The sequence below is a fragment of the Bombus terrestris genome, chromosome 7, assembly GCF_910591885.1.
Source record: "Bombus terrestris chromosome 7, iyBomTerr1.2, whole genome shotgun sequence".
Taxonomy (NCBI): Eukaryota; Metazoa; Arthropoda; class Insecta; order Hymenoptera; family Apidae; genus Bombus; species Bombus terrestris.
This window is the reverse complement of record NC_063275.1, coordinates 12,349,324-12,370,600: the sequence shown is the minus strand read 5'-3', so window position 1 is coordinate 12,370,600 and position 21,277 is coordinate 12,349,324. Positions and strand designations below refer to the sequence as shown.

Genomic DNA, 21,277 nt, shown 5'->3' with positions numbered 1-21,277 from the left:
ATGAATAAAATAAACATGAAGTATGAATAAATAAAATAAATAGATAAAACATGAAATAGGAAATTAACAAACAATAAATTTAAATATTATTTGATATTAATATAGATATAAAGATTCTCTTGCTGATACATAAAGTTATTATGCCACTTGAATATTATTGTAGCTTACACGTAGCCAATGAAAAGATATAATTTTAAAACACGAAAATTTGAAATTTTGTGCAATATAAAATAGGAATAGGAAATAAATAAATATTAAAATACGAATTGATAGAAAATAGATTGTAACAAATTGGAATATATGATTATCTATCTAGCTTATAAATAGTTTATGCTTCTTCAAGTATGAATACTATGCACGTGTGGGTTCAAAGTCATTTGCGTGGTAGAAGCGATAGTCGACTGGGATTAAGAAAATGAGTACCGTTACGTGTATCGCATCCGTCAATATTGCCGTTATAAAATATTGTATGTATTCTTTTGCTTTTCTTTTCTTTTAAAATAATTACAGTACAGTAATATAATTACTATCATAATTAAATTGCATTTACTATTTAATTTATTTAAAAAGGTATTAGAGATAAATGTTTGCGTATATCTATTATTCGCATGACCGCCGTTTTGAATTTCAAATTTGATGTATTGCAAAGTACAATGCTACAAAAACTGAACATAATATATTACGTTTAAAAAGTCTAATTTTTATTTTTGCATATGAATAGAATAAATTTGTATTATACCTTTCCGATTTTTTGAAATTCAAATAGATCTAGAAACATAAATTTTTCTTTTACAGGGGGAAAGAGAGATGAAACTTTAATCTTGCCAGTAAATGATTCCATCAGTGCTACCTTAGATACAGATCATGTAAAAATACAATTTATTTTTTATATCTAGCTAGACATATTATTATATCTAGTGAAATAATAAACGCAAATGGCATATTTTAATTTGATCCATTTTAAATTTTAGCTACACACAAAAACTACTGTAATGATCAGTCCAACTTTTAAAGAGGATCAGATCTGGTTAAATGGACAGTAAGTGTTAAATAATTATCTACCATAGAGAAGTTGAGTATATTTTAAAAAAATTGTATAACTTTTTAGGGAAGAAGATATCAAGAATCCTAGATTGCAAAATTGTTTAACACAAAGTATGTAATTATATTAAAGAGATCTTGAAATCTTTTAAATAATGAAGTATACTATTCCAGTTAGGAAAAGGGCAAGAAATTCCAATCATATAGATCAATGGAAAGTTCATATTTGTTCAGAAAATAATTTTCCAACTGCAGCTGGGTTAGCTTCTAGTGCAGCAGGATATGCTTGCCTTGTAGCAGCTCTTGCTAAACTATATCAAGTAGAGGTATTGCAAAGTTAACATAATTATGATCTTTATAATTCTATATATTATATCTGTATAATTTTCACATATTTAAATATTGATTTCTAGGGTGACATTAGTTCAATAGCTCGTATTGGTTCTGGTTCAGCATGCCGAAGTGTTATGGGAGGTTTTGTAAGATGGTATATGGGTTCTGAACCAAATGGTGCTGACAGCATAGCAAAACAAATTGTGCCTGCCTCTCATTGGCCAGAAATGAGAATTTTAATATTAGTTGTGTGTATTAGTTTTAATTCTTATCTTATGTTTTATACTAAATGTATTTATGACTAAATATTCTACACCAGGTAAATGATGCAAAGAAAAAAGTTTCCAGTTCGGTTGGAATGAAAAGAACCATGGAAACATCTGATCTTGTACAATACAGGATAAAACATGTTATTCCTGAGAGAATGAAGAGAATGGAACAGGCAATTGTAGAAAAAGATTTTAAAATATTTGCTGAACATACAATGAAAGATTCAAATCAATTGCATGCAGTATGTTTGGATGCATATCCACCATTTGTTTATATGAATGATATTTCACATGCCATTGTTGATCTTGTTCATGCCTATAATGAAGCTGTGAATGAAGTAAAGGTATTGATATGAAACATCAATTTTTTCAACTTTAATTTATATATATTAATATTTTAATTAAATATGTTACTCGTTTTAGGTTGCATATACTTTTGATGCAGGACCAAATGCAACTCTGTATCTCTTGGAAGAAAGTGTTCCAGAATTTGTAGGAGTATTAGATCATTTTTATCCACCAGGAATTAATTTAGAAAAGTACAGGAGAGGGTTACCTCTTAATGAAGTTATAGATTCGCCAGTAAATATTTTTTATTATTGTATAACAATTACGTATCATTTGATCTATGCCAAAATAAATGATTTTAAATTTGTTTTAGGAGCTATTTAATAACATTAATGCAAAAAAACAAGCACCAGAATCTCTTAAATATATTATTTACACTAAAGTTGGAGATGGTCCTAAGTATTTAAAGGATCCCAAAGATCACCTTTTAAACAAAGAAGGATTGCCTATTAGTTAAGTTACTAAAAATGGGTTGTATTTAAATTATTTATTGAAAATGATTCTACTTCATTGTAATTAGTAGATAGATGCATTTATTATATAATGGAAAATATATTCTTGTTTATATTATTTGGACATAATTGTTGGCTGTATTATATTATTATATTATGTTATATTTTGTAACAAAATAAATTTTTGAAAATATATCATAATATAATCTGGTAAAATATAAAGCTATTCCTGTGTTAGTTACTATCCAAATTTTGAGCACTGTTACTCGTTCCCATACCTATATTTATCTAAAAATTGTCCTACCGAGCTGTTTATTTATTGAAGTATAGGTTATTCAAGCATAATGTGCAAAATTTTATAAATTCAATAAGTTATTAATTAATATTTTGTTTCTCTTGGAATATAATAAAGGCGCTCTAAAGTGTACAACGGTTTGTTATAAAAATCACAAAAGTTTAAATGAAAAATCGTAAAATTTTCAAATCGTAAGATGTGTAAAACAAAATTGATTACATCAGTTTTGGAACGTGTTCTTAAAACGCCAAATTTCGGACAATGTTTACAAAAAGTAATGTTTTTCAATGTTTTGTGATCTGTTTTCTTCTAAGTACATATATTAGCAATTCATAAAATACAATAAATACTATATACTATTAGGTTAACCCAAAGGTAAAAGTCCTCCGTTTTACAAGGAAATAATAGATACACATTTTTTGTTTTATATTATTATATTATATATAATATATAATATGGTATAATATAGTATATATTTATTATTTTCTTATAAAAGAAAGAAATTTTTGGGACAACCTAACAAATTACAATTAATTGAATAAAAATTAAATATAACAATAAGTGGATTTTTATCTTATTGTGAAATAATTTTATACTTGTTTTCTAAACAGCTCCAAATAATCTCAGCAGGAAATGGAAATTGTAAAGCACAATTAATCATATCCGAGGAGCATTTAAACTTAGGTGGTACTTTGCATGGTGGTTTCACAAGTACGCTAATTGATTGTGTTTCTACATATGCTATAATGACACATGGGAATAATTCACCAGGTGTCTCAGTAGATTTAAATATTACGTAAGTATAACCATAATTATAACATGAGCTATGTATATTTATAACTAATTATAATGTGATAATAATAATTAATATATAGGTTTATGAAGCCTGCCTTTCCTGGAGACCTGATAACAATTGATGCCAAAACTGTACGTGGTGGAAAAACATTAGCGTTCCTTGCAGTAGATATTACAAAAGACGAGGGGAAACAAGTAATTGCTCATGGACGGCACACAAAATTTGTTGGACAGAAATAAAGCAGTACATATATTGTTGTATAATGTTAATATTTAATGAACAGAATACTTTAGTACATGGATATATTATAAAACCTGAATATGTTCCAGTAATGTTTCAATGTGTATATAGTGTGTATATGTTTATATAGCTACACAAGTGAATATAATTTCTTTACTGGATGCTGCATTATGATATTCTTCAAACATTGATCTATCCTTAATTTTCTTTGAATGTTTCTATTTAATACATATTTCCAAAGATTTAGATCTTTCTGAAATGAATCAATAAACACTTTCTACAATACTCCTACAAATTTACTAGGAGCTAACATGTACATAATATAAAACAAACACATGGCACAGGATCATAGAAATGTAAGCGTTCAACATAACGGTAATCAATATCAAAACTGTACATATTAAGTAGTAAATGTATTTATGGTTCGTTTTCCTTTAAACTTTGTGTTAAATATAGAACTTGTTAATAAAATTATTTTGTGCATATCATTAATAGCTAGTTGATATAATAGTTATGTATTATCTATGTAAAAGGAAAGAGGGCAAGGTGATATGTAAATCTTTTCATTACTAAAAAAGAAAAATGTTATTGCATAGAATACAATTAAAATATTTTTATCGTTTTACTTAAGTCAATTTTGAAATGTATTTATATTATGCCATCAAAGCAATATGTGACTCTCTGCAGCTTCAAAAATGATAAAAGTGGAAAATCGACAACAGTGCGATTTAAGCTCTATTATTGCTTCTATAAATATCATTAAGCTCTTTTTAGTACCATTAATGTATCAAATATGAGACTAGAGGTAATAACAAATATCTAAATGACGAATTCGAATCTGACAGGAGAGCAATAAACAGCTAATCTCCTAATAAACCCAATTGGGCTTCGTGTATGTACAGTAATAAACGTACAACGTTAATGAATTTCTAATACGAAGCGAATTTAAGATAAATTGGACGCGCGTTGGAACAATGGTACATCGTCTATTGTTCTACTTCGATTTCTTCACGTCCTCTAAAAGTGATCTCAGTTCTTTTATCTTATGAGACAAGGATTCTACAACATCTATAACCTTTCTAAACTCCTGCTCGGTTTCCTCGATTGTTCTCTCTAAATATTCTATTTTTTCACTCTGGCTCTGTGTACTTGTATCCTTCAGAGAGAAACTATTTTGCGATGGCAAATATTTGGCTGCGCTACGTCTGAATCTCGAAATTGTATTACTCTGATCTTCACATCCATCGCAACATTCGGACCAAACTCTTAAGTCTACATATGGAATCTCATCGCAGGTGACGAACTTATTATCACCTTCGGGCAGTAAGAACACATTCGGTTGAATTCTATTAATATTGTCGCCATTGTCGCATAGGATCCTAGCTAAGCTCGTTTGTTTTATCTGTGCGAGTTGTTCTGGTTTAAAAACAGTCGGACTCTCATACCAAAATCTGTCGCCATTTCTAGTACGTTTAAATTGCTCTAACAAAATACATTGGAAGAGTGGTCCTAGTTTGGCATTAGGCAGTTGATCCTCCAGTACTCCACCAACCCAGACATCTATGTTCCCAGGATGACCGTACAGTTCTCTTAATTTTTGTCTAACTTTAGCGCTGCGAATTTCACCGGCTAGATCCTCGAAAGTTTCAACGTAAGACATATTGCAGAATCGTCGCCATTCTAAATAACCTGGCAGTGCATGATCTCTGCCCCGCTGGATATTCATCGCAGCTAAATCTAAAGCCACTGCATGGGCAGTATGGAATAATTGTTCCGTCAGTTCTGAGTTCAAATTTTCTTCGGGCAATTTCAATTTTGCGGCAGTGCCAAACATTCCTCTCATAAGAGGGTCCACGCCACCTTCTTCGACCAATCTCCACGGCGAAAAGAAGGCGTCTCTTAGCTTAAGAGGACCCTGGGGAATCGGTTGAAAAGATTCGTTAAGACGCTGCAACTGAGGTTGAATCAATGTATGACCGAATCTTAAAGCTGCGGTAGCAAAAACATTGGAGATACTAGCATCGAGGTTAGGATCATAACCTCGATACGAACCTAAAAGTTCTTCTGCAGTTCTACCAAATACATGAGGTATCCAGTATTGATATGTAATATGTTGCATCTCAGCACCTACGATCTTCCTAGCTTCCTGATACAATTTTTCCCCATTCCATTGAGGGTTCATATCACGTAAAGAGCGAGCTATGCGATTATGTTCACGTAACCATATCGTATGCATTGCTAGAAGACCCACTTGTTCATTGGCTCTGATATCTCCGGCTACGAAACAATTGATCGAACTTTCTACAGGATTTCTCCTGCAATCGACGAATTGACCATTAGCGTATGGCAGAAGAGGTTTATGGCCAGGAATTGCAGGCCCTTCTCGCAACAAACCATGATCTGTTGTCAAGTCACGGAGATCTCTGGCTAAGGCATCATCGTAACCATATACTTGAGAGCCATCCATGTAGCTGGTTAGCTGATTTAATTGTTCTCGAGGAGTGAGACTGCCCCATAATAAACTGGTTGCACCAGAACCGCAAACTGCACTCGTTCTGATAAAATCAATGCACCTTCTATTATTGACTCTAGGGTCACCAGGTGGAACATCCATGGGAAAGCAAGGTGCAGCATTGTCACAAGACTTCTTACAATCTATACCATCCCATGATTCGCTAGAAACTGATGGAAGAGCGTGATCTAAGTCATGATCCATGAACTGACCCCACTGCATTACCATATGCGTGATTCCACTATCTGAAGTTACGTTATGAGTGGTTATTAGCGTTGTGGAAACTAAACGCGCAGAAGGTTTCGGATATCCATAGTAACGACGATTTTTTTCCCAACCGACTGGTGATGAAAATCCATTCTCGTAAATTGGTTGTAAAACTCTACGGAATCCAGTATAGGAAGAACCCCAGGTTGGATGTCGTAAGTTGTTGCAGCTGCCATCTATGTTACGGTACTTATTGTGATAGCACATGTTTGTGCAATTCTGACGATGTCTGTGGCCTGTGCATCCAGATAACCTTTCGATTTCTCTAACCTATGGAATGGTTGACATTTGTTAATAACTTAAAATATTATTGTACAAAAATTAACTAAACCATAACTCAAACACACCTGTTCCGCCGTTAGAATTTCCTCATATCGGAATTCAGTGCTGGTGTTCGCACTCAGGCCAGAATTTACCATTCGTCGTATATTTACGAGCGTTCTTTCGAAAATTTCAGCAGGTCTGGCAGCTGCGCGACCGACTGCATCTGGGAAACGCGCGAGTCTCAGTGGATTCGTCCGCGCAGATCCGCTAAGAAGATCTATCAGCGTGTTATTTATGGCTCGATCGATCTCCTCGGTTGCATCCTTGAAGGCTCTGATCACAAGAACATCTGCTGCTTCCGGCTGGCGAACGCGTACCAACGCCTGGGCGGTTGCTCGACCATATTGGTTCACAGCGGAGCATTCATATCTATGTATACAATTCTTGACTTATGATGGTGAAAACAAATATACACGCAATATCAGAAACCCGTTAAGATGTTGCATTTAAAAATTTAGTAAATTTTCCTACATTCATCTATATGTCATAGTTATGGCAATATTTATGTCTATTCTCATATATTCCTGGATTTTTCTACTATATTCTATTCAAGGTTATAGATCATAGACCACTTAATATTTTCCTATATTTTTTAAATAAATAACACAAGAAATGTTAATAAAAAGTATCAAAATTCACCTTCCAGTATCGGCAGCAGTAACATTATAAAGATACAAGCTTCCCCCGCGCGATACACGAAATCTAGATCCTTCAACAGCTGTACCATCCTTCTTCCACTGTATCACGGGTTTAGGAAAGCCTTCTACTCTGCAGGGAATCTCTATAATGGCCCCAGATTCCGCCTCCATATCGTGTGGTTCATACGTTAGCTTAGGAGGACTATAAGATTCATCTACTACCCTCAGATCCGCGCTTGTTTCAGCGTATCCATTAGAGTTTTTCGCTTGACAAACGTATCTAGCTGAGTCTGATTCTTTTACAGCAAATATTCTCAACAAACTTCCTTCGTCTTCTATGGCGATACGGCCACCAACGTCTAACATTTGACCATTTCTCCACCACTGAATAGTTGGTGCAGGACGACCATCTACTTTACAGATAAAAGAAGCATCTACTCCAACCTGGACAGTTTGTGACTCAGGCAACTCGGTAAATCTTAAGGATGGTGATACTGTGATTACTGCTCTGGCCTTTCTTGATTTTGTGAAGCCCATTTCGCTCTTGGCCATGCATTCGTATTCACCAGTGTCTTGTTCCGTTACATCTGATATTACTAATGTTCCATCATCCTCGATCACATAACGGTTCCCATCGGCGGATACTTCATTAGAGTCCCGCATCCACTTGATTTCCGGTATCGGGTCTCCTATTACCTCGCAGGTGAAGCTGATGGTTCCTCCCAGCCTGACCTCTACATCCTGGGGACCGTTCATTATGCGTGGCTCAGCTGAAAAACGAAAATGAGAATTTAAGAATAATCTATAATTAAATAATTGTATAATCGTATTGATAGGTATATTAATGATTTGTAACATTGGAGTGGATAAAATTTTTCATTTGCTTTTAACTCTCTATAATAAAATTTTGTTTCCTTATGTGGATTTATGTTATTAGAGATCTTTGTTTGCTTATGTAAATTTATGTTATTGGAGATTTTTATTTATCTATGTTATTAAACACATACATAAAATAATATACATCTATATTATTGAAAATTTTACTTACTATAACTCTACATTAAGCAAATAATATTGGAATAACTAAAATTCCTTTTGCTTTTAGTTTTGCTACTTTGTTAACTTTGCTTACATACAATTACATTAACAAAAATTATAATTGATTACGATTTCTCATTTTAATCTAAAATATAGTAATAATAGTTTTAAAAAAATTGTTTAATACTAAATACATTTTTTTATTTTTAATTGCATTTAAAAAAGGGAGTAGCTGAACTGTTTGAAATCAATTTAGGCATGGTTGGTATATTTACCAAAGATACTAATGTCAATCTGTTAAAAACTGGTGCATGCGTGTAGCTGTAGCCAAGTTTATTTGTAGTTGTCTAGATATGTAAAATGAATCGTGTTTCTCACTCTGATCTAATTTGGAACTGATATGATTAGACAGTTTGACATAATTGTGTTGAATAATTCATATCAGAGTGTTCTTTAAATAGACAGCAGAGGATGATATTTGTTTTTATACTTAATATACTTTTTGCCTTTCATCGAACATGTGTGACCAGGTAATCGAGGATAATCGAGAAAACAGACGTGTCATTCTCAACCGGACTCTCCCCACTTTGTCTTCATCACCATCAGCAAATTAACTTTCTCAATAAAAAGTTCCTAACTGTAAAAACCAACTGTAACTCGCAATATTTTCTAATGTCGTAAAACAAAGTTCTCTTAACGCCATTAAGAGCGATGCGTCTCGCGAGAGCCATAAAGGAGCGCAGTGGTCGATACCTCCTCTTGTTTGTACTTCATTTCATTCGATCTTTTTGTTCGTATGTATGAAATCTCAAATTTTAACCATTTGATTTTCAACTATTTAAAATATCCAAAGAAATATTTCGCAGATTTAAATTACTTTTACGTTTGAACTAATTATTATATCTATCCACTTTTCATCTCTTTATATGTGTATTTCTATTCTTTATTTTTTGATAAATAGAAATTCTGAAATATGCAATATTTTTTAGCTATTTCAATATTAATTACTTGCAAATAAAATTGTCAAATAAGTTTCAATACTTCGTTACCCATACTAGAGTTAAAATGACTTCATTTCTTTTCATGAAAGAGATTCTAAACTATATCTCGTAATTTTAGTGTTATACCTAGATCTATGTAACCCTACATTTTCTTATCGTTTCAACGATCAGGTGTAATATGGATGGTTCAATTACTCAACTGCAATGAAAATCGTTCATCGACATGCTTGTCAACGATCTTCCCTTCATCTCATTGGGCGACTGGCAAAAGGCTGCCATCTCGGATGGTTTGTTTTGAAGCCTCTGCACCAGCCAGACCAAATTACAGTCGCAAACGAGAGCATTGCTATCTAAACGAAGACGTGTCATGGGTCCCACATTGTGAAAAGCGTCCGCTGGTAGATGATGCAGTAGGTTGTTATGCAAGAAAAGTCTCTCCAACGATGGCAAATCATTGAATGTGCCCTTTCTAATTTCTTTCAGATGATTGAAATGTAGATATAATTGTTCTAAGTTTGGCAGACCAGAAAATGCCCCTGGTGAAATTCGTTCCAAACGATTCTTATATAGATAGAGGATCCTTAAGTTTGATGCACCTTCGAAGGTTCTTGGTAAGAGGTGTTTGATGCGATTGTCGTTCAATAGAAGTGTGTGTAAGTCGGATAGACCGTGGAAGGAGCCAGGTCGTATCTCGGCTATGTTGTTGAATCGTAGATCACTGTAAAATTAATTTAGCTTCATTAATGTAACAGAAATATATTGATTACAAAGAATATATTCTAAATAAGATAAAAATAAAATATGTTTAATGATAATAGAATATTTTAATTATATATTAGTAATAGGATATTTAGAATAGAAGTAGAATATTTAATTATTATATATTGATCTAAATTGGGAAATTAATCTAATTTTGTTAATATAATAGAACGGTTTTATAAGTATAGAGAAAGTATAGAATATAGAGAGCTGTAATATACACAAATTATAGAAGTTATTTAATAGATGGACCATCTTCCTACAATGGAATATTTTTAATTACTAATTTATGCAATGGTAAAAACAGAAGTTATGAATTGCGAAAGAATATGCAAAGTATATAAAGTCAAGGTTGTTAAGAAAATCGAGAAGAGTAGGAAGAATTTAGTGGAGGTGTCTTAAATACTCTGACATCACTTCAATTTCTCTCCTACGGCACCAGTGTATTTTAAACTATATCTCGCTCTTACATATTTTGCGATCTGTTTTAAGTTCTGCTTTATCTAATATCTCCCTCCCGTCAAAATCTCCATACAATCGTACAACAAAAACTTCTATTTAATCTATTCTACAAACTTGAGCCGAAGACAGCAAAGAAGCTCTTAATTTCAGAGATTACGCAGAAAGATCGCTATGTCGACTGACTCTTATGTTCCTCTCACAATTGAGCAATAATCGTGCTCCAAGTATCGATTACAACCGCAGTCGACTTGACAAGAGCTCGCGAACCAACGAAGGAACTTTAACTCGATCGTTCGAGGAAACTGAAAATAATTCCCACTAAAAGTTGGTCAATTGCAACTCCTTCTAATAAACCCTTTGATTTATAATTTTTTTTCTGAATATAGGTCAGAATTAATTATTTACTGCTTTAACATTTTATTTAAAGAAAGATATTAAAATATTATATAGAAATATTAGATAGAAATATTAGATTGAATAGTCTATAATTTTATAATTGGAAATTAAATTTAGAGTTAAAATTTCAAAATTCAACTAAAGAGTTGAAAATTTGGAAAAGACTTAAAATTAATCTTTGATACAAGCAGAGCTTCTTCTCTTCATTGTAATTCGTTCCTTAACATTAGAACTATCAGTGACTAAAGTATGAAATTTGTATCAAAATGAAAAGTATATGATAAAATATATAATACAATAGGAAAAATAAGCCGTTATCCATATATGTTACGAAGAACCATTAAAATCTCCAAAAATGTGATAGTACAAATGTATAAAATCCCTATATTTTGATAGTTCTAATATTAAATCGTGAACGTGACTCGATATCATAAATAGGACAAATGCTTAATTATTTATCGAACGAACATAGATTTTACAGATCCCCCTGCATTTTGTCGAGAAACAATAACAATCAATGTGTTAGGCATCATTACACGATTCGCCGCTACAAAGATCGCCAGAGCCATAGAGCGCGAATCTCTTAATTAACGATTTTACTCGACTCGTTGCACATTATTTCCTCCGTCTAAATTGTCAGGCGAGTTCTCGGTTCAACGCGTCGGTATTTTAACCTCTTTATCGCTCCAGCTGATCTTCCAGAGCTTCGTTCCGTGGCGAACCACCGGCCAGACGAACGAAAATGGAACGATCCGTGAGTAGAGCCGACTGCTCGCGACACGCTACGGCATAATAAAAGATTCTTCTGCTAAAAAGCTTTCACAAGCAACCACGTTTGTATTCTGCTTCTTATTTTTCCGCATCGTGCACCTTTTCATTCATATTTTTCTTAATTTCTTGCCATATATGGTAAAGACGAGGGAATGGTTATGTCTGGAAAGAAGAATAGGAAAGAAAAATTGTGGAAAATATTAGAAGTGAAAGAGGGATCCGATGAACTATTCGACTTAGGTATTGTTTGATATTTAGAGAGAATAAATATATCTGACATGAATAGTGATAATTATCCAGTTATCTTTATGAGTTATATAATAGTAATATTTATGTGTGATATTAATATACACTGAGTCGCTTAGGTAATCTTCTTTCAAGCAATTATTATAAATATTTGCAGTGATTCGTTGAACAAATTATCTATCAATTATATTTCCTTATTTCTTTTTCTGTAAAATTCACCAATTCTACAGAAAACAAATTTTACTCTAAAAGCAAGCTTTAACTGTCGATATACATTATGTATAATTCTACCAAGAATCATATTAGCTAGAGAAACATACAAAAATTATCATAATATTCACTAGTTGGGTATACTACCATACTATGTCGTTTCCCAGTCCTTCTTCGAATATCATAAATATCTTCCATATTTTCTATCACAACATTTCACGTAGAAGAAGATTATAATTGAAGATAGTTCTCTTTTTGTCAACATTTACATTTTCTTCGTTCTTCTTTTTAATGCTATTTCCATCCTTAAATTACGATTTCATCTTGGAATATATTAATGTAAAGTGTCCAAGAGGAAATATCGATCATCCTGATTGATAAAAAGGAAATTACATATCTAATGCGTACGATGTACTATGGCAGAAAAGGAAGCCAATAAAAATGATAATGAGCTGGAAATAAATTTACTTTCACTGCAGCAAGATGACTTTGCTATTTTACTTTCGGATTGACATAAATATTAATGGTGGGTATTATTTAACTCTGTCGATCGTTATAAGTTTCTCCGTAATTCGACATCAATGAGATCGGTTCGATAAAAAGTTATCGCTATTAATATTAAAGGACTATCATATCGATGAAATGACAGCCAATAGTGACATTATTAGCGTACATTCAGAAGTTATATTTCTAAAAATATTCAATAATGTTGATTTTTTTATTTATGTTCTTTTAATTTTATTCAGCAAATTCTGGTATCAAGATGACGTCATAGTTTGTCACTAGTTCGATTCATGATTCACACGTACTTATATGGAATTACAACGTTTGTGGTTTTTCTGACAATTCTTGTGCACTTCCTTCACTCGGTCAACTGAAGCTGTAACTTAAATATAATTATCTTTACATAAGTTGAGACCTTGGAATTGAAATGAATAAAAAATTAAATTTATAAGAAAAAACAATTTTGTTTTGAATCATTATTAAAGTAATATATCATTCAACTTTGTTAAATATTAAATATATAATAACATTATTAAAATATTCATAATAAAATATTCAAATCAAAATAAAATATTTACGATGTTTTTTCCAATAATTTTATCGCAAATAATTCCAAGTCCAATATCCTTGTATCTTGTATAAACTTCAGAATAATTTTTCCAATGTGTATTTACGGCTTAATTGTTTAGACAGCAGTCGCTGGATCGGGAGAACTTTTATCTCGAAGGCATATCGGTAATTTAACAAAGGTGTGTTTATTCAATGAAGTCAGGACAAACCCCACTTAATGGTACTCGATATTCAGGTCAATATCCATAATAGGTATACCTGCGCCGATCGATCCGGATACCGTTCATTTCATCATTTTAAAAGATTCTCGGTCCACGAAATTACGTGTAACGCCCAACGCTTGCAGCTTCTAATAAAATACTTGCTCAACTTTTAATCACTATCTCCTTCTTCGTTATAAATTATAAGGAATATCCGCTGTAAAATTTTATACATTAAATTATGACAAAAACTAATGCAATGAAAATAATTTGTATGAAATACAAATTTTTGTCTCTAGTTACTTTTAGTTTACTTATAATATATTAAATCTTTCTTGTGAAGTATCTATCATAATATGAAATTTTAATTAAGCCTAGTTTCGTTTGATATGCTATATTATAGTCATCTTTAAGAAACATCACTTTAAATAAAGTTTTACTTCGATTAAAAACTTCTATCATCAATCTTGAAGACATGTTCAGAGTTATGCTTCAACCTCCATCATCTTGTCTATTTCATTTAAAGTTACTATATTACTTTCGTTTATCTAAAATCGATTTATGAAGTTCCAGAATTTTATTCAATTTGTCCTCATTAGATGTTACTTTACCTTAAAATTGTATTTATCATTTTACATTTTTTCCTTCTGACATGTTCATATTATTTGTATTAGAAATAATTCTCGAAATAGGTTACAAATTAAATTAAACTCTATCAAAATATTTGAAAAATAATCTTTACTGCCATCTGGTAATCAATCGCTCCATCCATCTTATTGGAATATATTAGGTTGTCCGAAAAGTTTCTTTCGTTTTATAAGGAAATAATAGACGCACAATGTTTTTTGCTTTATATTAGTTTATTGAATTATGCACGAACGTAATAATAGAAATATAATGAAATAGACTATATCTAATTCAATAAAATAATGTAAAACAGAAATTGTTGTTCATCTAATATTACCTTATGAAACGAAAGAAACTTCTCGGATAACCTAATATTTTCAAACATATCATTGGCATATTTCCATTGGTTAAAAATGTGCAAAAACATTTACGTTTACAATGGTTTGATTGTATTATACAAATGCTTGACTAGACTCGAATTAATCGTCGTAACGAGCGACCCTACTTCATTGTCTTGGTAAGGATACTTGAACTTAACGAGACCATTTTATCCGATAGAAAAAGTAGAAACCATCAAGGAGTCATCGTATCGGCTATGAATCGAAATGCGATTCGAACCCCTCTCCAAATGAAAACATTCAGTCCCTTAACGAACAGTAATTTTATTCACATTCTATTTCGTATGCTATCTATTTAATGGGAGTTTGTCTGATAGATCTCCATTATTCTTTTTTACTAATTTTTACGACTGATCTCCAAACACTCCGTGTCTGCGTTGGTTATAAACAGAAAATTATAATGTAGTAATAATAATAATAATGATAATAATAATAATAATAATAATAGTAGTAGTAGTAGTAGTAGTAGTAGTAGTAGTAGTAGTAGTAGTAGTAGTAGTAGTAGTAGTACAACAACAATAATAATAATAATAATAATACAATAAAATAATAATAAATAGATTACAGATATTTACGCATTCATTGAATATTTAAAGAGTATTTGTTATAATACTTAGTAGATGAAACAAATTTCTACTTAAATTCCATTTTTTTAGATATGTTCGTAACAATATAAAAATGCATAAAAATCTGCAGCAAAATAATAGCTAATCACAAGAAGTATAAATATGATAACTTATATATAGCAGAAAATGATGTTATTACCTAAGAAACTATAAACTATTCCGGTTGATAGTTCGAATGCAACTGAATTATTTGAAAACAATGCCTAAAGTTAGATTTACATAAATGTTTGTGTTAAGAATGTGCCATAGTTTCAAAGGCAGTTAAGTACATGTGTCTATATTGTTTTGACTACGCATTTAAGTGCGCAACTGCGCAGCTGGTAATTTGATCCATCTTTTTTATGGGCCGATGCTGTAGGATCAACATTTTTCTCAATTCTTTTGTGAGTATAATACATAAAATCAAGAGCTGATAACTCCAAGTCTGTCACTGACAATATTATAGCGTTACCTTATTGCAATATTTGGACTTAATACATAGGAAAAAAGATTAAAAATTTTAATGCTTTCCTTATTACGATACAATGCAACTAGTAATAATAAAAAAATTAATGAAAATAGCGTCAATTAAAAGAAGGTTATCAAGGTCAGTTCATATGCTCATAGAGGGTGGAGGAGTTTAACTATATCTGTCAAATATCAGCTATATTTTAATACAAACGATTTATTGTTAGCGAGGAAGAAATCGTACGAAATTCGTTGCACAAATTTGTTCTAAACAGATTTAACATCGCCAAAAGGAAATCGATCATGCTGAAGTGGAGGAAAAAACAGAGATCTTTTCAATTCTAGGAATGCTGTTTGTTTTGTACGTTTTATTTGACGTTCAGCGACAGGACTAATTTATTATAGCGATCTAGTGGACAAGCGAACGGGATTAGAATTTTGCGCAATCCTCGTTTGTTGATAGAGGAAGAAGTTCCATTGCGAGAGGAAATACTTAGCTAGAATGTTATTCGTGATCTTTGAATTTCACTTAAAAAGAATTTTTCTTTTATTTTTTCAATAATGTAAAATTCTTTAATTATTTTTATTAAATATCTTTTTACTTTTTCCATTAGAGGTTGTGTGGTAAAAGTTAAATAATTGATAAACTCGCTTATCATTTCTGTTTGCAAATAATTGTCAGTCATTTGTAGACGATGAAAAAGGTAAATCTTCTACTCTTTTTAAAATTTTTGTTTCACTGTTTCAACAAGCTTTTAATTATGTAACATAAAGCTTTTCCATTGTTCTTATTAAATTATCTTTTTACTCATTTTTGGGAAGACCAAGAAATTAAATTTTTTCATTAGAGGTTATGTGACAAGAATTAAATATACAATTGATAAATTTGCTTATATTGTTCCCGTTTTAAAATAATTATCAGTCATTAATGGAGCATGAAAATAGTAAATCTTTCAATTTGATAAAGATATTACTTTAGAAAGTTATAGTGGGCTAAAACAGAATGTCTTCTTTCGCAAGACGACGAAGAGTTTGAAGAAGATAAATTTGACTTATATAGAATTACGTCATCGACTGATTATTGTATTTCAAGTTATGTATTTAAGTTTGATAAGAAGAGTATAAATCATTTCACGATATTCTATTATGAAGGGGACCGCCCGGTTTAGCCGAGAGGCAATAGTTCAATTAATGGTGATTTCTTTTAATTACATTTTTTTTACAGATAAGAATATTACAACGTGTACTCGTCTCTGAGTGATCTCCCGATGCAAACATTCTAGCGTTCTCATTCTAAACAAGATTCAATTGTCATGTTGATAATCTTGCAGTTTATGTTCAGCTTTACCATTAGCCATTTTACCCCGAATTAAAACTAAATGTGAAAAAACTCTACTTCAGCAGGATTTCACGATTTGTTCAAAGGAATTTTGTTAAACTTTAATAAATTTCTTCAAACAGAAAGAGATCTCATGTTACCAGAGTTATATGTGTATGTATATATACATTTAAAACAATATAACAAATTTTAAAGTAAGTTTATTTTTAAAAATACATTTTTGTGTATTTTTCTATATTCATATTTCAATACTCATTAGCTTACATTCATTTCTATAGTTAACAAGAAAAAAAGTGGTAATAGCGATCGGAGGCAAATATCGAAACACAGTCCTTAACCCCATGATAAAATTGATAAAATATATATGATGTGTGAACATTATCTATAGATATATTTTTATCGTCTTTTCGCCCGTTTAAATACATATATTCGTTTTCTTGCTCAAAAGAAATAATCTAATGCCTGTTTTATAAAAAGAAAGGAAGACAGGATTAACGTATAATGTACAATATACACGTATATCCATTCCTACAGAATGTATACGGATGATGTCATGCCCAGAAATGTTGATAAGAACGAGACTTGTTGAGGAAGATTCTGAAAATACTATTAAGAAGAAGTATAACAAAGAAGAAGAAACGTCTTTTTGTAAAAAAGTTAATTTATCGTTGGCCTTTCATATTAAAAATTAAAAATTAGATTAGAAATATTTCATACTATTTAAAAATTAGATGAAAAGATATCAAAATATTCATGAATTGTTCAGAAACTCGAAAATATAACGACTATTTATTACTGTATATTTTGAACTTTTTATATGCAGAGCTTAAAAAGTAACTAAAGATTACTAAAAATTCACCAAAACAGGAACGACTTCTTATTTAAGAAATTACAATTTTATTTGAAATGAGTATTAAAGAATTTTTGTAAAGACTGCTTCATATTTGAAAAAAAGATCCAAAGAAAGATGTTAAAAAAATGCCAAATTTATGTTGGTACATGTTCTTTTATTGGAACTAGACGAAAACTGAATCCAGTACAAATTACTTCGTGACGTACAGCCTATGGAGAGAATAGATTGCACATGTGCAGTCAAGAATTCGTATTTACGCTATCCACTTTTGTTCCACTCTTCAAACATTCATTTACGTCCGCCTGTCCGCTTCTTATATATAGTTTGAGCTGCACGGTCACGCCTATTTTAACTATATTCGTTTACATGTATCTGCAGTATACGAAGAAGCATTGATGTATCGAATTATTTATACGATTGACGATCATCTTGTTACGACCTCGATTGTATCGATTCCAGTAAAAAATCAATTACAACAATCTAAATGCAATACAAAATTTATTTGATATTTGTCTTATGATTTTATTCTAGAACAGAAGAAAAGAAGATTTTTTAAAAAAATTAGCGTATTGCTTAGTAAAAATTGATCATTCAAGAAGAGATCATAAGATCATAAGGATGGTTCAAGAGATCATAATATGACCATTTAAGCGTATATACAAGGAGTACAAGGTCATCAAGTAAAACAGATTCTGAGAACCTAAATTGATCTGTGGCTTCTTCCCTTTGTGTTAATTCACAAGATGTTGGAAACTGAAAGATAAACTATCTTTGTTTATAGAGTTGATGCATTATTTTCTTTAGAAACATTAGATTTGTAATTCTGTAGGAAATATTATACCTCAGACTTGAAGACTTAAAGTAAGTATAGGATCATATGCTTGAGTGATTTTTTCGCGTGGAATAATCTAAAATACAATAACCACGCTGTGTATATAATATGGCTATCCGATATATGTATTAATACAACATACACGCGATTCCTTTCATCTTTGATGAAACGCGATCCTCCAATTACCTGGAAAAATATACTTACGTACATATCTTTGATTAAAAGCTATTGCTTCCATACCATTAAGACAGTCTATCATCATAGAACGTCATAAAGTTTCAATTGACCCGCTGCTGCGCGATTTTTCTTAATCATGACAGAGTTAATTATCTGACTGCTTCTGAATTACGATGGTATATACTTCCTATTGATTCATATAGTATATAATATAAAGATATGAAATACAATATTACGCAAGTGTATATTTACAGATAATACTTGCAAATTAATTTCAAGGATACCAAACTTTTCCAGATTCCTTGTACCTTTCAAGTTCTGAATGTAAGGACGAGATTTTTTTTCAAGAGAAAAAGGAAAATAAACATAAAAAGATTTAAGAAAAGGAAAGGTAAAATTTAATAGGAGAATATCTAAAAAAAAAGTTTAGTTTCAGGAATCTTCAATCTTTAATTTTTTAAAATTAAAATTTCTCAACTTCAAACAGGAAAATATATTAAAAGAATGTTTTTAAATCAACAGGAAAACCAATAACCAACGGATACCATTCAATATCTAGAAATGAAGAAATATACCAGCTAGACCATATTTACACTAGACACCAGCAACCAATGTAATTCTTCACTTCCCACGTACATTCGCGCTAGAAATATTCACAGTCTACATCATGAATATTTCCCGATTACTAGTGTATCCCAATTTCCCTGTAATTCGCCTAGGGACATTGTGTGCATCGATAGATTATCATGCATTTTTGTATATAACCATCAATCTCTCTCTGAGGGACTAAGCTATATGATGAAAGGGGAAAAAGAACAAAAGAAGAAAAAAGTAGTTGATGTCAAAGAAGCAGCCACTTACAGGACCGTCGTGTTGGTTGGTACTCGTGGTACACGGTTCAGCTTCTGAAACATGCATCTCACGGTGTTTCCGAAGCACATACACTTGTGAGGGCATTCCACGTTCCTCCCGTTTTGCCATTGGTCCGCGTTGGATAATGGCAGGATCAACAGGAGCGAGCAAACGACACTTAACACCAGCCTCATCTTGCTGTACCCACGTGTGATCAGTCTTATTCTTATTAAGGTTGTTCCCCGCACTATTTCGCGCTAGCACGTGCTGGTCATCGAGATAAACGCGTCCTCCGTCTGGCAGCAGTCTTTGGCTACGCGGTACTTTCACTTCTCTCTGTTTCAGAGATCCACGAACCTTTCCTGTAATGTTCGAGCTGGAGCTGAGTGTCCTGCAGCCAGGATCCGTATAATTCTATATATTATGTTGGCTTTATATGGAATAGCTGATTGTTTATTACACTTTGGCAGTGGATTTCGAATGCATTTGTTTGAATGGATGTTTGTGAAGAGCATGATAAAAGAAGAAATGTTTAATTATTTGGACATTAAATCTGGTATATAAATTGATCGGGTTGAATATTAGAATGTTATTATAGGAAATATGGGAGAGAATGGTTTTTTAATAGTATAAAAATAGCACAAAGGTGTAGTGAATGTTATGTAGATGAAATTTTGAGTATGAGAGTTTTATGTTGTTTATTAGTATAATTTCTTTTCGAAATTTTATACCAGTATTATGAAGTTATTGGTATCTTATGTTAAATGATCCGATAATGGATCTGATAATAGATAGATGATATAATAACAGATAAACGTTAATGATTATATCCATACTTAATAATGAAATCTTAATAGATTACTTGTGTAAAAATATTTTTAGTAATACACAGGATGTATTGCAATTTGACGTAAAAAATGCCTACCCTCTTATACACAGCATATCTAGTTCAGGTATATACCTAAATCTAATCCAAATTTATAAGACTCTAAATATGTTAACACACAAAATACAAATCTATTCAATCAGAAACTCCAAGTCAATTCCAACTAACTTAAACTAGGCATACTCTCCATAATACTCGACTTCCATTATTACTTGTTAAAAGTTTCAAATAGTTTACCCTAAACCTCAATTTCTGAACCTTGTAAAACAAGTCGTTATCCAAGTTCGGTATCCACCAAGTGAAACACTTTCTTCACAGGAACTTCACTATGTAAGAATAAGAAAAATCTAACCCGTGTTTCTGAGCTCAGTCGGTGAGATTCCTTTAGGCCTAAACGGCCGTCGAATATCGTCTGTGAGGGTCGGTGGACGAAGCAACAGCGGCGACAAAGGAATGAAGAGGCGCGGAAGGACGCCGCCGCTGCGTTGTCGTTTCGTCGTGGCGGCTCGGCTACTACTAGACTAGAGTCGCACAGCGCCAATCCGCTCTGCGCGCGTTAGTAAAGCGT

The 21,277-nt window shown here is 31.9% G+C and overlaps 3 protein-coding genes across 9 annotated transcripts; 2 read left to right on the top strand and 1 right to left on the bottom strand.

The window, feature by feature from the left end:
• The first annotated feature begins 340 nt into the window (after window positions 1-340).
• LOC100644850 (diphosphomevalonate decarboxylase) lies at window positions 341-2,624 on the top strand. The gene is given in 9 exon segments (NM_001280936.1): window positions 341-467; window positions 796-866; window positions 972-1,039; window positions 1,109-1,155; window positions 1,216-1,367; window positions 1,455-1,622; window positions 1,694-1,987; window positions 2,067-2,225; window positions 2,305-2,624. Coding segments are annotated over 9 exon segments (1,155 nt in total). The 5' UTR covers window positions 341-415; the 3' UTR covers window positions 2,449-2,624.
• A 117-nt stretch (window positions 2,625-2,741) lies between these two features.
• On the top strand, window positions 2,742-3,935 carry LOC100643808 (acyl-coenzyme A thioesterase 13). The gene is made up of 3 exons (XM_003396916.4): window positions 2,742-3,012; window positions 3,350-3,534; window positions 3,614-3,935. The coding sequence occupies exons 1-3, from the start codon at window positions 2,935-2,937 to the stop codon at window positions 3,771-3,773; spliced, it is 423 nt and encodes a 140-aa protein (XP_003396964.1). The 5' UTR covers window positions 2,742-2,934; the 3' UTR covers window positions 3,774-3,935.
• Window positions 3,785-21,242, bottom strand: LOC100642607 (peroxidasin homolog). 7 transcript variants are annotated; one of them, XM_012310162.3, is made up of 6 exons: window positions 20,947-21,242; window positions 19,833-20,185; window positions 9,755-10,272; window positions 7,517-8,285; window positions 6,901-7,246; window positions 3,785-6,823 (listed from the first exon to the last, which is right to left on the bottom strand). In XM_012310162.3, the coding sequence occupies exons 2-6, from the start codon at window positions 20,015-20,017 to the stop codon at window positions 4,769-4,771; spliced, it is 3,873 nt and encodes a 1,290-aa protein (XP_012165552.1). In that variant the 5' UTR covers window positions 20,018-20,185; window positions 20,947-21,242; the 3' UTR covers window positions 3,785-4,768. The 7 variants fall into 7 exon arrangements, with proteins under 7 accessions (XP_012165552.1, XP_012165554.1, XP_048263813.1 ...); XM_012310164.3 differs by having other exon boundaries at window positions 20,968-21,242; XM_048407856.1 differs by having other exon boundaries at window positions 19,833-20,237; window positions 21,062-21,242.
• Between the last annotated feature and the right edge of the window lie 35 nt (window positions 21,243-21,277).